The sequence below is a fragment of the Telmatherina bonti genome (assembly GCF_933228915.1).
Source record: "Telmatherina bonti genome assembly, chromosome: 3".
NCBI classification, from domain to species: Eukaryota; Metazoa; Chordata; class Actinopteri; order Atheriniformes; family Telmatherinidae; genus Telmatherina; species Telmatherina bonti.
In genome coordinates this window covers 36673334-36685875 of record NC_136621.1, presented here as the reverse complement: position 1 = coordinate 36685875, position 12542 = coordinate 36673334, and the positions used below count along the sequence as shown (strand labels likewise).

At 41.3% G+C, this 12542-nt stretch overlaps 1 protein-coding gene across 1 annotated transcript; it reads right to left on the bottom strand.

Moving 5' to 3' along the window:
* Positions 1-2112: 2112 nt before the first annotated feature.
* On the bottom strand, positions 2113-7472 carry lyl1 (LYL1 basic helix-loop-helix family member). The gene is made up of 5 exons (XM_079265100.1): positions 7267-7472; positions 5828-6130; positions 4667-5482; positions 3450-3547; positions 2113-3022 (listed from the first exon to the last, which is right to left on the bottom strand). The coding sequence occupies exons 3-5, from the start codon at positions 5407-5409 to the stop codon at positions 2514-2516; spliced, it is 1350 nt and encodes a 449-aa protein (XP_079121226.1). The 5' UTR covers positions 5410-5482; positions 5828-6130; positions 7267-7472; the 3' UTR covers positions 2113-2513.
* Between the last annotated feature and the right edge of the window lie 5070 nt (positions 7473-12542).

Here is a 12542-nt window from a genome sequence, read left to right as displayed (position 1 = left end):
TTGGAACCTGAATCAGACCCTGAAAACGAAGTGGAAAACAGCAACCCACAGCAACGAATGCAGCAGGATGTCTCTCTTTGGTAAACTCACCAGCCATCGTTGGAAATAACTTTATCCCACGTTTTCCACCCGCCTGATGTATTTGTACATGCCCTTGTTAACCAGTAGAAGGTAACCAATCACTGAACCTTATCCCCCGGGACGTCACAAGGATTTCCAAGTAGAAAAAACTCTCTAAAACGACACGTTTTTCGTCGCCATGGAAACCGAACAAAGAGAGTAGTGGAACTCAAATATGCGCTTAGGTGATAAATGGTGCCGTTCACATGTCTGAGGATTCAACACTAACACTGTAGAAAGCTCAGAAAACTTGAAATACCACAATAGGACCCCTTTAAAGCTATCAACCAACACACACTTCTTACCTACAAGCTCTGTGTTATTCAGTAATAAATCTTAATGTGGGAAAAAACAGTTGTGTGAACTTTGTGACCACCGCCTTGGATTCTGATCCTGTGTGGTGTCAGACCAAAGTAGGGAGGGGTCAGACCAGCCTGGCACAGCCGAGCGGGCAGATGCAGCCATGGGAGTGTTGTGAAAGCAGCTCTTCCTGTTGCGTGATCCTGAAACTGGGTGTTCATGGGTTCCCAGAGCATCCTGGTGGCTGTTTTTTCTCTCTTTTTTTTCCACCCCTCCTTTCTTCCATGGAGTGGTTGCTAACCCACATGCCCAAACATTGATCGAACACACACACACACACACACCGCCACCACCCCTCCTTCAGGAAACTCGTTGGCCATCAATGAGACAGCACTAACTGTAGCCGTTTCATGCACACTTGATAGAGCTGCATTGCAGCAGCTGCAACCCCCCCCTCACCCCCTCCAGTCTTTCACTTTCCTCCACCACGCTGAACACCATCTTTAACCACATCCCACATCCATCCTTACCTTCCTCAAACTCAACCACACTCCCCAATAAAAAAAAAAGCCTGCTGTCACATAAATCTGGCCTGTATGGAGAATCCATTTAGCTGCTTGCACACACACACGCACGCACACACGCGCACACACAAAATCTGCAAAACAGCACCCAGTTTTTTTTAATATATCACTTGGATTTGAATTTTATTGACCTATTAAATTATTGGTGGTATTTTATGACTTAATTATTAAAAAGCACAAGCAAACAACATGCGGACGGGCCTTAGTCAATCAGATTAGCCCACAAGAGTGGAGACCGGTGTGTAAAGTTGACTTCATAATATATGGGTGCATGATTTGTTTAGTTTGTCTTCTAAAAGTATATTTGAGTTTCAAAAAAGGTGGTTTTCAACTATAATTATGCAAATTTAATAGTTTTGCAGTGGGAAAAAAAAGGCTGCATAGTGCAACCGTGCCCCAGGACCGCTGTCCTGCAGGTTTTGGATGTTTCCTGCTTCAACACATCTACATCAAATTTGTTGGTCAAATGCTTTGGCCCCTGCGATGGACTGGCCAGCTGTCCAGGGTGTACCCTGCCTTTCGCCCAAAGACTGCTGGGATAGGCTCCAGCTTCCCCGCAACCCTGAATTGGACTAAGTGGTTAGGATAATGAATGGATGAAAAAATGCTTTGGCAGCACTTAACAACAAGCTAATGAGTTATGTTTTTACCGGCGTTTGTGTTCAAGATGACTCAGAAAGTTATGGACAGATTTTCATGAAATTTTCAGGAGTTGGAAATGTGAAAAGGAAGAACTGACTTGATGCTGGTGGTGATCCGGATCACCGTTTGGATCCAGGAATTTATTTAGAACTGTGGTGGAAGTTTGCGCGCTCTGTTACTCTAGTTTAATTTGAGTCAAGCCTGTTGGAGCAGGGAAACAACTAAAACCTGCAGGACTGTGGCCCTCGATGGACCAAGCTGCACACCCCTCCTTTAAGGATACCAAGTCTTCCCTAAACTGAGCTGCAAAAACATTTTGGATGTGTTGAGAAATTGTGCTGACAATGAGCCATCTTTAGAGCGCAGTAAGAGGATGTCAAATAAGGAACAGCAAACTAAAACACACTTTATTTCTGTCTGGTACAAGTGTGTCACAACTTCTGTGAGGGACAATCGTCAAAATGCAAAGCATGGACATGAAAAGCAGCAAATCCTGAGTCAATTTATTTGTCTTGCAGTTATGTCTGATGGATTATTTTACATGTGTGTCTCTGAGACGAATCTTTAAACCTCTCGTGTATGACAATAGATATTTATGGGCTCCATTATTTCCACAGATTCATCGCATTTTGCATCACAGTTTCATGTTTTAAAGGATCATTACCATAGATTAGTTGAACTTGTACTTGTGGTCATTGATCTTTGACATTTGACGGCTTGTTCTGATGTCACCTTTTGATGTTTCCACACTGCTGGGAGAAAAATCACGCTGTTAAAATATAAACCACCACCAACAGGTTTGGTATCTTGTGCCTCCAGAGGAACATTAACAGTTCTGATGCCAGCACAGCTCTTCGCTTGCTGGTGTCACCACTCGTCATTTGTCGCGGCCATCATCCTTATCTGACCCTTGACCTTTCCCAAAATGCCATGAGTCACCAAAGAGGGCTTAGTGCCAAAGCTCTCCTCGCTGTCTGTGTCTCCATAGCAACTGGAGGTTGCTGGGGAATTAGCCAGGGCGATGACCGAGTCAGTTGAGTCTCTGTGAGTCATGACAGGACAGGCTGTGGCTGTCAAGTCAGTGTTACACTGAAAAAGAGTCTTTTGCTTGTTGGCCTCCAGCCCAGCGGAGGCGCCGTCGTCCTCGTCCTCAGGCCGGCCGCCGCTCTTGTCCTGGGCCTGGTCATTGAGCAGAGTGACGAGGAAGTTGATGTACTTCACAGCCAACCGCAGGATCTCGTTCTTGCTGAGCTTCTTGTCAGGCGGGTGTGTTGGGATTAGTTTTCTCAGCTCGGAAAAGGCCCCGTTCACGTTCTGCTGCCGCCAGCGCTCACGGCTGTTGGTGAAGACGCGACGGGCAAGTTTCTGAGGAGGGCCTGTCGAAAACATAAACACTGTGTAAATGTAAAAACCTTAACAGATAAAATGATTAATTTTCCTGCTTTTTAGAAGTCGAAAACAACTATTGATTGGATTTTTTTTTTTTATCCCTTAAAAATTTGCAGAAGAAAAAAAAATTTTCTTTGCGTTTTTTTCATTTGGACAGAAATAATAGCAACAAATGGCTGAGATAACACTTAATAATAAAGTAATAATAATGAAATGGTCCTAACTTGAAGCATTAATGGCACAACAATCACTTTCTTTTAGCGTTACAAACCCAAACCAAGCGGTAAATGTGACTTAAGTTGATATTTCTCCAGAAATTGTCAATAAAAACTTTGCGTCTGTTTCCTCCGACGCAGTGTAAATCATGGCTGTGTGGATGCTGATGTTTATCTGTATTTGTTCTTACAGACTCACAGTCATTGATCTCCATCTCAAAGTGTGACGACGGCCTCCTCTTGATGCGGTTGTTGTTGATGACGCCATAGCTTCCTCCTGAGGGCCCCAGGTAGGAACTAGCAGTAAAAACAGTACAGTTATTTTAAAAAAAAATGGTCAAGCTGAATGTACAAAATATTAGTTGTTCCATCATCTCCTTTATTAGAAATGCTACTGGAGAAAGTAGGAAGTTGGTATAATGGTGGAAGATGTTAAAGAAGGTGTGATTATTATTACTGTACTGACTAATAATAGTCAATACTAATCACAAAGCATCTGATTAGTTGATTCTCCTTCAGAGAGGGGATGAAATAGATCAGTGTTTCCTGATACTGAAACAAAACAGATAAGAAACCCTAGTTGGGGAAAAAGGCCCCACTTTAACACAAAATCCACTGTGTCACAAACACTGTAGAACTGTGTGTAAAGTCCTACATTCAACGGAGAAAATCTAAAAGGAATTTGATAAAAAGCTGCAAATGAACACATTTCTTTCTGAGTAAGCTGGGAGCCACTGACTCCTGGACCCCCAAAACAGCTTGAAGATGGCTGTTTTGCAGCCTTTTGTCAGTTTAATGGCTAAATTTAATAAAAACAAAGCGTGTACTTAAAAAAACACAAGAGATCTTCTAAGGCTTGTTGGTGCTTAAATGCATATAGAAAAGGTTCAGATTTCTTTTTACCAAGCATTGTTTGGTTTAAGTAAAATCGTTGCCATTTCACACTGCAGTGCACGTACCATTAATCATAATAGAAATACACAAAATCCCAGTTATATTGGTAGTGGAAGTAATTCCACTGTACTGGGATGCTTGTTCCATGACAATAAAAGCTTCTGATTCTCATATTCACCAGAAACGTCTCATACTAACATTTCTACAAGTTATTTTATAGCAGGTTTAATCATCTTGCTGACGTGGTTTCACTATTTTTCTTTTAACTGACTTGAATAATTTAGTCTTAAATATTATCTTTCCTTTTAAATTGAACTTTAAAGATTATGTGACTGATAAAGATATTTTTCCAGCTACATAATTTAATCAGATGATAGCAGAATTATCTGCTGACGCGACAGTTTCCAGTCTCCGGTTTAAAATCAGAAAAATAAAATAAAATATTTCAGTCATGATCCCTTCAGGCTTCTGATAAGAAAAGGTTTTAACAGCATGCTTATGGAAGGATGAGTTACATCTCACCTGGTGAGGAAGGGGTGTGCAGGCAGGTATTGCTGAGCCAACAGGGTCACATGTGAGGAAGCTGGGGGGGCTCCAGGACCTCCAGATAATCCAGAAGCTCCAGGGCTGACCATGGGTAAACAGGGCTGCTGACTGCGCCGAATGTCCCCGTGGATGAGGTTGGGGATTGGGTGGAGGGCCGTCAGAGGGGTGTTGGGGAGCGGGAGTGGGGGCTTGCTGTGGCCGAGGGTGATGACCGGAATGTGGGGAGGAAGAGGTGAGGAGGAGGAGGATGACGGAGGGAAGGTTTTGGTGGACGCTGCAGGAGGGAGAGGGCACGGGGAAGTCTTGGCTGGTGCTGGGAGGAGTGGAGGTGGAGAGGAAAGAGTCGGCGAGCCATTTGTTGAATCGCCGACAGCGGCCATGCTTTTTGACTCATGCAGTTTGTCCTCCTCCTCCTCCTCCTCTTCCTCCATCTCAACAACAGCAAGCTCAGGTGCAGCAGCTGCATCTGCTCGGTGATTGGTCGACATCGTTGTGAGGCTGATGGGAGAGGGCGTTGAGGCGACAGAAGGGACATCGGTGCGCCCAGTTCCAGGGCTGCTGGTGGCATCTACGGATGCTGGAGTCTTGCTCTGCTGGGGACTGTGCTGCTCGACGGACGCACAGGATGGGGAGGAGGCAGAGGAAGGTGAAGAGGAGGGGGGGCGAGGTCGGTGGTGGGGGGAGGCAGGTGAGACAGTGGGGTTCAGCTTCTCCATCATGGTGGTGAAGTCCCTGGAGGAAGCCTCGTCACTGCTGAGCTGTCGTTCCTCTTGGCTGGCCAGCGTCTCTGCCCTATTTTTAGTCAAGATTGAGAAAAGCTAATAAGCTCATGTCTCCGGCCAGCAGCTGGGCCTACCGAGCACTTCCAACCTCTCCTCTTCAGGTGCAGGAACTTTTCTACAGAAAATACCCTTAATTTCTTCTCTTTTTCTTATAAATAAAAATCCTCCTAAAAAGTTAAAATACTTTGCATCCACCTTCTCCTGATCCAGATCCTAAATTTATCCTACAATCACAAATCATGACTCTGTGTCTGACAGCATTTTAGCCTTATCAGCACCTGCCACCACATCATCGTTTCAGATACGTTCAGACTAAAATCTTTTAGTTTGATGCGATCTTATTTATTTTTCCCACCTCTGTCGTGCAGCAGAGAAACGAACTCTCACATGAACATCGCAGCAGATCTGGTCTGGAATGGATGGCTAGTCCTGCTCCAGCGTGCAGCAGAGGAGGCTGTTGTGTTTTAATGTGAACTTGGTGTCTGTATTTTTCTTACAGCACATCCTGAGTGGCAAATTTTAGGGTTTGAATGAGTCTCTCGGGGGGGGGTTCTCTTTATGAAGCTGTCTGCTGGCGTGTACTTTGAGGATGTGACTCAAAATCCTTTTAAGGATCCAAAATGCCCTTTATCCTTGAAGATTGGATTGGAATCAGAGTCTGTTTGGACAATAAGAAAAAAGAAACAATATGCTGAAGATACACAATACATTTGGTGCATATCCACACCTCCAATGTTAAAATGTTAAAAGTTATTTTAATTCTTTTCACTCAAAGCTGCTCTTTGGTTTACAGATGTTAATTCAGGTCAAATGAATAAAAAATATTTCTCAATTTAGCTTTGATGTATATATATATAAAATATAAAAATATGCAAAACACAATTTACTAATTTCTAAAGCACAAATAGAAAAATGCTCTGAACTGGAAAGTGGAAGGCTCTGAGGATTTTTCACAGGTTTCGCAACTGATTTTTGTTCCTGTTTCGTCTTTTCTGGTCATCATGACTTTATTTCGGACAGTTCCGTCTTTTACCATCACGTCTAGGGCTGACGCATGCAGGTAGCAGAGAACAACATGCTTTTGTGCTGAATATAATGTAAAAATATCTTGGTTAAAACCACCTTTAGAAGTTTGGATAAATACCTAAATACCTTTTAAACATGTGAAATCCACCAACACGTGTTCATTTAACCAAAAGTAGCTGCACAAATTTTTTTGTATTAAAAACTAAGTAAGCATCCTTTTTTTTTTTACATTGCATGCTTAAAAATGTGATTATTTCCTACAGATATTTTTATTGCATAAAAGTTTGTCTGTTATGAATTCTTGTTTATGCAGAATCCATTCATGTCATTGACCTGTGTTGTGAATTAAGCCAAATACAGATTAATCTGTTCAGGTTTGACTTGGTGATTTTAATTGCAAAAAATGAGAGAAAGCAAAGAAGAAACTAAATTTAGTAAAACTTAATTTAAACTTAACTTAGTAAATGCAGCAAAACCTGTGTGATACTGAAATGTATATATAGAACATAAGCTTTTAAATTAAATATCTCTCAATATCTTTGCATAAAAATGTCTTTTTTTTTTTATCATGACCCAAATTGTTTACACCATGAATAAATAAATACTGACTTTCCAGACAAATGAAAAGAAGTACATTAAACTGAAATTCCTATAGCTTGTCTGTATAATTATAATTTAAAATAAAGGTTAGATGTAGCTGATCTTGTAAAAATAAATAAAAGAAAATAAAGTTTCAAATGTAAAATATAAGGAATTGTAAGTACTCACGGACACATAATGACACCCACGATGCGTCTCGTCCGACTGTCATGCCGCATCTGTCAGAGTTCGTGATCTGTGAACGCACATGTTGTATATGCGCAGCATTTAATGTCGTCTCCTTCCTCCTTCTCCTCCTGCAGCATGTCAGCAGCTGTTTGTTAGTGTCTGAGAGCCAAACGACGCTCAAAACAATCTTCCTACTGGCATGAAATCCTTCAGAAATCTTAAATAGCCTCTTTTTTTTTCTTTCTTTTTTCGCAAAAAAAAAAAAAAAAAAAAAAAAAAAAAAAGATAAATAAATACAGATGTTACAACAAGGCTGGAACTGAAAATGACATATTTGTTGTTGTGAAGTTACTCCTATGAAAGAAGACGCATCCAAAGTGTGGAGATAGATGGTGCAGGTCTCTGCTGCCCACCTCCCCCACCTTGTCCATATGTCATCTTCACCTCCCTGCCTCTGTCTTTCACTGCCCCGTCTATCCAAGTGCCTCTTCTTCGCCAAGAAGACACAATGCTCTAGTTGCCAGAGTTCTGGTTCTGGCGAATGAGAAGTGGGCGAGAGAAAAGGGAGAGAGAAAGGGACCCATGTTGCAAGGAGAGTTTTCCGCTCCCTGCTGGACAAGAGGATGTGCTTGTACAATGTGGTGGCTGCTGATAAGAGCCTCAAAAGCTGCCTGTGGTCTGTAGATAAGGAACCTTCACCACCCCTCCTCTACCCCCAACACACACACACATGCAGGTTCACGCCTACATGCACGCACACACTCACACAAACATGGCATTGGACTGGTCAGTCCCAGACTTTGAAGGGTTTTTGGACCGTTTCCAGGCAAATATGTGCCATTGCGCTTACATCACAATGTATTAAACAGACGATGCAGAAAGATATACAGTGCATGCGTAGAAAGTAAACAACGCTGCTCGAAAAAAATCACCTGCCGTTCTACCTTTCTACCTTTCTTCAAGTAAAACATTTGCAGGAACCTTTTAAGAACTAGTGGTTTGTTCATTCTTTGTTATTTTTTATGCATATTTCAGTTGTAGACTCAGAAAATAAAGTTATATTGAATATTTAGGAGTTTTAACAGTAAACTGGTGGAATTACAGACTTTTATGTTTAATTCCCAGTATTTTTCCAATACAATCTGACAAATCAGTATTATTTTTTTAATGAGAAATGACGTAGCACGTTGCAGCTCTATCAACCTCTCTGTAGTTCTCACTCAGTGGATCCAAGGCAGATTCCTGGTGTTTGGTTCCTGTTGTGACATCAGAACACACCTGTGTCTCTAATGACCAAACACAAGTTGTCATCATGCTAACTTTCCTCTCCAAAAGCTCCGACCTTCCTTCCTTTTGATGTGCCCCTCACCTCTCTGCGTTCATCCATTCATGCTCACACCTTCCCAATCCAACGCTGTATTCGTCTCTCTCTCTCTCTCTCACTCACTCTCTCTCTCTCCCCTTCAGGGTCAGAATTTCTTTTACGTTCCCTCAGTCATTTCCTCCTCAGACAGACTGAAACACAAACATTTTAAAAGCCTTTACAGTTACCTGACCCTGAAGGTCCTGGGAAAGCAAGGGGCTCGCTTAGCAACAAATCTGTCATCACCCTCATCATCATCATCATCGTTATTATTGTGTTGTTTTTTTTTTCCATTGGTCATCATGGTCACCTTTGCTGTCATCATCATTATAAACAATATTGGCTGGGTTTGTCGAATCAGAGTGCAGACGGCGTCATCCATTAGCTGTCACACTTTTGCGTTCGACAGCTGCAGTTCTGGTTGATCACTCTCTGTGTGCAAGAATAACGTTGCAGTGGCACCGTTGCACTTGCAGATGCAGCCTGAATTTGCCTGCAACATATAAAAAGCTACCTGAGGGACAGACAGAAATCCTTTGGGATTAACCTTTCTTGTGCTTTACCTTATATTATCTTTATTATAGTTGACTGTGACTTTATGTAACACTGCTTTCTGGTTCTGGTTCTTTAAAAATGTTAATTTTCTGTCTGTTCGGCTCGCTTACAATGTGTTATAAGTTGAATGTAAAGATGTTTCTGAGTACAGGGATTTTTTTAAAATCCATTTTGTTTGAATTTTGCTGCAGATAAACATGCATATAATTTAATTTATACAGAATATTTATCTAACTGTTTAAGAAATGAATTATTTATATTTTTTTGTAATTTGGGACGTCTGGTGCAAATGCCATGAGGATAAAATCAGTAAAGATAAAAACAACCTTGAACTGTTCAGTGTCTTCAGGAATTATGACTAAACATTAGAACAATCTAAAAAGTTCCTGAGCCTGTGTGTGTGTGGGGGTGGGAATGTGTGTTCTGTATGACTGCCAGTTTCCCATTCTCGTGTGTTAAGTCAGTCTTTAAACAAATGGTGCTTTGCATGTTAGTTATGCTAAAACACAAAACAAGAAGCAACGAGATAACTGCAGCTTGAACTGCATAAAGTTTCTTCTGGTAAATCTGCTCAGAGCCTGTGAGCATCTCATCAGTTTACATGTTGGGTTTCCCCTTCTGAGGGTAAAACCCTGCCGTCTCAGACAATCTGTTTTCTCGGGAACAGACACAAGATGAATTGTTGACTTTCTCATTTAGGCCCAGTTTGATTGCTCAAACTGTAAATGGGGAATAATAATAGAAGCAAACGATAACAGACAGCTTCCGTTTCTCTCCTGAGTGAGGAAGAAATCAAGAGAGGATTGTTTTAATCTCAGAGCGAAGCTGTTACGCCCTCCTCCTGGCTACCTTAAAATAGGATTATTGATGGGGAGGAGCCTTCGAGCAAAGTGTTTAAGTGTGTGTGGCTCCTGCAGAAATATTGATCCCCTTACTTGATCAGTGGGTTGTGGAAAAAGAAAACCTTAATAATGCTTATAGAGGAAATTATCGTCTCCTAAGAACAACATAAACTAAGTGTAACGAAACTAAATCGGTTTGGTTGTGTGAGGCGGTGCTGCTGCTGCATGTGAGGGAGTCGTCTCCCTGGCAACCTTATAAATTCTTGTAGTCATCATTCTATTCTATTCTATTCTGTTCTACAGTCATTTAGCAGACGCTTTTATCCAAAGCGACTTACATATGAGTGAGAACAACACAAGCACGAAATCAAACAGTAGAGGACATTGTAGGAAGGTGCTGGTGGACTGTCCAGTTGGACGCAGGTCCTTCCATGAAGTGCTACTGGCTATCATCTGGATAGGATGGATTTAAAATGTAAGTGATTTGATTTCACCTAGCGATAAGAAGCTGGAGATATGCTAGCACGTGAGTGTTGCTCACATCTCAGCTTTAGTGCTTCAGTTGTGCACAGTAACATGATGAAGATGCCAGGGTATGTGGCTGACAGGTAGTTTGTGTTTCCTGGTCTCTGTGTGTCTGTGACTCTGCGATTTAGCTTCTGTCAAATATGACGCAAAAACTTGGTCAGAAAAACCATTAACATGAATGTTTTTTCCACTTCCTCAAATTTTAAGCTTAAATATTCTAAACTGAGCAGAAAATATCAGATGCAGGTACACTGAAAGTATGCCAACATCAGTCAACATGTAGGTCATATGAGATCAAAGCTGCAGAAGGAAAGCTTTAACAGATCAGAGATCTGGTTCACTAACCTTTCCATCTCCTTACTGCCCCTGCTCCCACCCATCCATGTGTATCATCTTTAATAGAAGCAGCCCACTTGAGGCAGCTATCATTTAGAAATACCTTTTGAATCAACATATTTCTGATTAACAGAACTGCTAATTGAAACAATTGAGATAAAACAACATGTTTGGGATTTTAAACATAATTTAAAAACATAGTGAAGCAAACAACAATCATACACGTACACAGTCTGAACTTAGTCTTTAAGAACCCAATGACCATAAAGTGAGGACATGAGTATGCACAAGAAAGCACATACACACTCCCTAAATTGGGCTCCATGGCCACATTTCCTCCATGTCGTATAAACACTATTGTGTGCCTGGCGATAGGGATCACTGGAACCTAATTGTCTGAGGCAATATTCACAGTAAATTTCATGGAGAAAGTGACAAACAATGCTGCGAGCACTGGCTCGGACAGATGCCCGCTCTCCTCCGCTACGACAGATGTCGACTCCTGTTTATTTTTCCTGAGTGTCCTGGCGAATGGCCATCCAGCTACAGCATGGACAACTTCAGGAGTTTTAGCTCACATTGAGACGCAGGGCGAAGAAAGAAACTGGATTTCCACCTTAAATCACCTGAAATCTGAACTCAGGCATGAACGTTAACGCCACATGAGCTGGGTGTAAAACACACTTCTCTCTGCTGACTTGTTTGGGGTCGTTCTGAAAAGGAGAATGTGGATTCAGTGTCACCATGAATGATGAAATAGTATTTGGATGTTACTCAACAAACATGATTAACTTCAGCATGCATCATAGGGTGATTTATCCTTTTCCATTCTGCCTCCAATAAAAAGCAAAAGGGCAATAATTAATCAGTCATTTTATTTTCCTATATGGTAGTAGTAGCCTCCTCCTTCCCTTTCGGCTTTGTCTCGTTCTGAAGGGGTCGACACAGCAAATCACCTGCTCCCACCTACTGATCCAACATGGAAGCCATGTTCCCACGTTTTCCTTGGCACATGTTTTCACAGCGGTAGCCCTGATGCAACCCCTGCATTTCTACACTGGTAAGTGCCGCCCTCGGGCCTGCATCGTAGGGGACTCAAACCACTGACCTTTAGGCCAGTGGAGAACTGGCTCTACCTCCTGAATCTCTGCCACCCCATTTATATAATAGCAGTGTCAATTTATAGAAATATATATAATATCAAGATCAGATACTTTATTCATCCCCGAGGGGAAATCTAATATACATATATATATATATATATATATATACACATACATACATACATACACACACACACGTGTATATATACATATATATGTATATATATATATATATATATATGTATATATATATATATGTATATATATATATATATGTATATATATATATATAAAACCCTTGAATAATTTACAAAGTACAAAGTAAACATTACTTCTAGCTGTATGACATCTGTTGAAGCTACTGCAGGTCTGCTTGATGCCGTATTTCTTTGCACAATGCATTATGGGTTATGTTAAATGGATTAGTGAGTATTGGTTTTACACAACTTTTCCCTGCATTGTTGGATACTTTGAGGACAATGATACAGACAACATGGAATCTTTCTACTTGTATAGACATCAATGTGGGTTGTGTGTGACGTTCAAAGA

Coding starts and splice junctions, on each gene's coding strand:
- lyl1 (XM_079265100.1), bottom strand. CDS start 5,409: ATGATGGAGAAGCTGAACCCCACTGTCTCACCTGCCTCCCCCCACCAC. Junction 3,548..4,666: donor GCACACCCCTTCCTCACCAG/GTGAGATGTAAC, acceptor TTTTACTGCTAG/TTCCTACCTGGGGCCCTCAG. Junction 3,023..3,449: donor TGAGATGGAGATCAATGACT/GTGAGTCTGTAA, acceptor TGTTTTCGACAG/GCCCTCCTCAGAAACTTGCC.